This window comes from Glycine max, chromosome 1 (genome assembly GCF_000004515.6).
Source record: "Glycine max cultivar Williams 82 chromosome 1, Glycine_max_v4.0, whole genome shotgun sequence".
NCBI lineage: Eukaryota > Viridiplantae > Streptophyta > Magnoliopsida > Fabales > Fabaceae > Glycine > Glycine max.
Window position 1 is genome coordinate 23,366,132 of NC_016088.4, and position 4,185 is coordinate 23,370,316.

The 4,185-nt window shown below is 32.7% G+C and overlaps 1 protein-coding gene across 2 annotated transcripts; it reads left to right on the forward strand.

The window, feature by feature from the left end:
* Positions 1-1,036: 1,036 nt before the first annotated feature.
* LOC102664259 (ethylene-responsive transcription factor ERF118) lies at positions 1,037-3,566 on the forward strand. Of its 2 annotated transcripts, none has more exons than XM_006573174.4 (3): positions 1,037-1,224; positions 1,578-1,784; positions 1,924-3,566. In XM_006573174.4, exon 3 carries the CDS (start codon positions 2,135-2,137, stop codon positions 3,248-3,250), a length of 1,116 nt encoding a protein of 371 aa, XP_006573237.1. In that variant the 5' UTR covers positions 1,037-1,224; positions 1,578-1,784; positions 1,924-2,134; the 3' UTR covers positions 3,251-3,566. The 2 variants fall into 2 exon arrangements, with proteins under 2 accessions (XP_006573237.1, XP_014629548.1); XM_014774062.3 differs by lacking the exon at positions 1,037-1,224 and adding an exon at positions 1,298-1,486.
* Positions 3,567-4,185: the final 619 nt, after the last annotated feature.

Consider the following 4,185-nt stretch of genomic DNA (forward strand, 5'->3'; position numbering starts at 1 on the left):
AATATAAAATTTTAAATCTAATGTGAAAATTATTCAAATTTATTTCAACTCAAAATCAATTTTATACTTTTAATTAATTAATATTAAATTATTCTCTAATATGAAATCAAATATATAAAAATATATTCAAAATCAATCACAAACTCAAAATCAATTCTCTAATGTAAAACTAAAATTAATACAAAATTAAGTTACAAATTCCTTATTTATATCTCATTAGTAATAATAAATTATTTCCTTTAAATATCTATATCTCATTAATAATAATAAAGTATTCTCTAAAGTTTATATTTTAATTTCCAGAAATTCTAGAGTTAAAAAAAATGAATGACAGAGACCTTTTGAGGATTAAAATGTAAATTTGAGGGATTAAAAAAATTCATTTATTAATGATAGACTAAAATGAATAAGTTTTAAAATTATATGGACTAAATGGATGATTAAACTTTTTTTAAAAAATAAAATAAATTAAGATAAATGTAATGTTCTCAATTAAATAATCAATTTTTATACAAAAAATAATCAATTTTTTAAATCTTATTCCTTCCCCAAAATAATTATCGTCTTAAATTATTTTTCATAAATCAAGAAAAAATAATAAATAGATGATAATAAATAATAATTTTATAAAATTAACCTTATATAACTATTAATTCATCTTTAATATTACATTAAAAAACTGTTATTTTCTTAAGTGACAAATTATATTGAGATCAAATACTAAATTACTTAATTATATCTTATAATAAACATTAGAAAGGCAGTAAAAAATATTAATAATTAATATTGTATATGTTTGAAATATCAACTGTTATTTTCTGTCATTATTATTTCAAAAGATAAAACAATTAATGAAAAAAATTAATGTTATACATGCATGTGTAATGAAAATATAAGAGTTCAGGAACACATTTATTGTGTTATTAAAGACTTAGCAAATATATGTCAAACAGAAAACATAAAAATGTAGACAGGACAGTTGGACAATGCACATTCGTTCATCATTCACACAAAGTGATGATGAAAAATGAAAACGGTGAGTTCGTGGCGCATGAAACCGTAGAAAAATAGAAGAGAGAGAGAGTGAGAGAATAAGCAGAAGAGAGTAAAACAGTGTTTCAGTGTGAAACCACTGAAAAACAGGGAAAGCGACAGGCAGAGAAAAAGAGGTTCCAAACCAGCCACCATAACAGTGAATTCACACAATTTCAAACCAAGCATAAGGTAAAATTTACCTTTAAAAAAGTTTTGATTCTCGTGGCATAAACATTAAACAAAGGGTGTTTTATTTATTTATTTATTTATTTTAATTATATGCAATTGGGGTGTCTAATGTTTTTATATAGATTTACGTCTGTTTCAATCTGTGTATCAAGGTAGCTACTTTTTTTTTGGTTTATTTTGTTTTTCTGTTAAACTATACACAGGTGAAATAGATCGGTCATAGAAAAATATTTTGGGACAGAAAAATCTTGGCCATATATTTGTAATCTTTTCATCTCAAAAGCCCTCGTGTTGTTGTGTCTCTATATATACTGTGTAGCTCTATCTCTAACGTTTTCTCTCTTTTTGGTCAGAGGGAGAGTGGGGTGTGTGTGTTTTTGTTGGGATTTGTGAGGAATCCATTGAAGGAGGAAGAGTGGGAGATTTATGTCGTCTTGGTTTTATTTGGAAGTAGTGATTGGAGCTTTGTTGAAGCTCGGGTTCGGTTACGCTTGTATTTGCTGCATGCTACTCTGGCTGGTGTTGAATTCTGCTGTTTCGATGAGTTTGAGGTCAAAAAGGTATGTTGGATTTGTGCTTTTGTTGTTCATTTTTTTTTTGGGGGGGGGGGGGGGGGGGTACTTTGTTGTTCATGTTTTGGATTTGATGTTGGAGTTTGAAAATTTTTCTTGTGTTGTGTTTTTTATTTTATTTTTGCAGGACATGTTATGGAGCTGTGGTTTGTTATGAAGGCTTTCAGATAAAAAAAATCTCTTGTTTCTTCCTCCTTTTGAGAGTGGATCTCACTTGTTATTCTTGAAATTTTGAGGGACTTTTTTTTTGGGGCGAGGGTTTATTTTAAAAATTTTGGTTTTGTTTTGTTGAACAATTTTTCTGGGTATTTTGAGGGGTTTTGACCCAATTTTTCACCATGGTGGAGCCTCTTAATCAATCGACTCCTAAGATGAAAAAAATCAAACACAAGCCGAATTCGATTCATAACTCGAAAATAACGAGGAAACTGCGCATCATTTGCAATGATCCTAATGCTACAGACTCTTCATCTGATGAGGATGAGCATTTTAGGAATGTAAGGAAGATGAAGAGAACTGTGGTTGAGATTGCTCTTCCACCTGTTTCTGTAAACCCTGTCGTTGCAGATGAAACTAGTACTGAGAGCACAAACAATGATGAATTGAACAAGATGAAGAGGGTTTTGGGTAAAACTCCCACAGTCAAGAGGCAATCTTGTGGGAAATACAAAGGTGTTCGGATGCGGAAATGGGGCAAATGGGCTGCGGAGATTCGTGACCCTTTCAAGGGCGCGCGAATCTGGTTGGGTACTTTCAGCACTGCAGAAGAGGCTTCTCAAGCCTATAATGCCAGAAGGCTTGAATTTGAGGCCATGGCCAAGGCTCTATCTGATGAGAAGAGCAACAATGGCAGCAACAGCAGCAGCAACAACAATGTTGTTGCTTCTGCTGAAACTGTGGCTGCCACAGAAAATAACAGTTCCAACTATTGTGTTTCTTCTGCTGCAGGTTCTGTATCAGACTCCAAGTCTGCTTCTATGGATGAATCAGAGAGTGTGTTGTCACTCACATCACCATCTTCTGTGCTTGAATTGGATACATCTGCTTTCAATTTGATTGGGAGTGGTAAGGTTTCAAGCAATGAAGTTGTTGAGACTAAAGGATTGGAGGCTGAAGTTGCTGAGACTAAAAATTTGGCAGCTGAATTTGCCGAGCTGGAAATGCTGGAAATGCCGGATTTGAGTATGCTGAATGTGCCATCCCCATCTGCTGTCGCTGCTACTGCTGCTGCTCCATCTGAGTTTGAATTGGATTTGTTGGCATTTGTTGATTCCGAGTATGGATTTCATGATGAGCATGACTTTGATGATGATCTTGCTGCCCTGGAAGACTTTCACATTTGCGGTTTCGATGACAATGAGCCTAGCGAGCTTCCCGATTACGATTTTGACGACTTTGGTGCTGATGAGTTTGCTGGTTGGATTGAAGAACCCCTCAATATACCTTGCGTATAGATTTTGCAGCTTCATAGGAATGAGTTCTATCCAAGAGACTAGTACTACTACAACATTACAAGTTGTGTCATTGCTTAAAAATGCTATAGTTTTTTGAGATCTCAGGAAAAAACTAGTTCCTGGGAGAGTTGTTTTGTCAGTTTTGTTTTAATTTATTTGTTTCTTTAGGGATGGAAGATCAATGAGAGGTTAAGAGACAATGCCTTGGTTTTTCTTGTGCTATTAGAGCCGTCCAAGGGTTTTTCAATTTCTATTATCGTGAAAGTTGAGTGTGTAGATGTCTATCAAACTTGAAATCTACTATCTTTATCAGAAATTCTATGGTATCCTTGGAAATTTAAAGTTTTTGGTAATGTTATTGAAAATGCTCTCTCCCTTGCTCTTTCCCCTCTCTTATTTGTTGTGTTCAAACTTATTCAACTATTAGTCAAAACAACAATTATACCAAAATCCTTAAATTTTGCTGGGTACCGTAGCAACTCTCTATTCTGATTGCGAATATGTGTGAATTTCGTTCATTGTTATGTTGGATATATAATATGCGCAAACCATTTTCCATTTTCTTTCCTATAGAAGCCCAAGTTTTGGACCCGGATTCTGGTTGCCTTACCCAGGCATTTATGCAATCAGTAAATCGAAATTATTATTAAATAACACTCGTATTTTATCTCAATGAATCATATTTAAAACATGTAAAACAAGCATTTCATATCTATGCCCTTCATTCTTTTTCCAATGGTTATAATTCTTTGACTAAATGAATGTGGAAATTTTTACCCCAATATACAAAAAAAAAATCCCAAAATATACAATCCCGTACATCATTTATCCCAATATACAAGTTTACTATTCAGAGTATAAATTCGGGTTGAGGGACCTGAATTTACACTGTGATTTAAAAAAAATCAAAATTTGTTTTTTTTCATTTTTTTAAA

What these genes read in the sequence shown, in the direction of transcription:
- LOC102664259 (XM_006573174.4), top strand. Translation starts at nt 2,135, where the DNA reads ATGGTGGAGCCTCTTAATCAATCGACTCCTAAGATGAAAAAAATCAAA.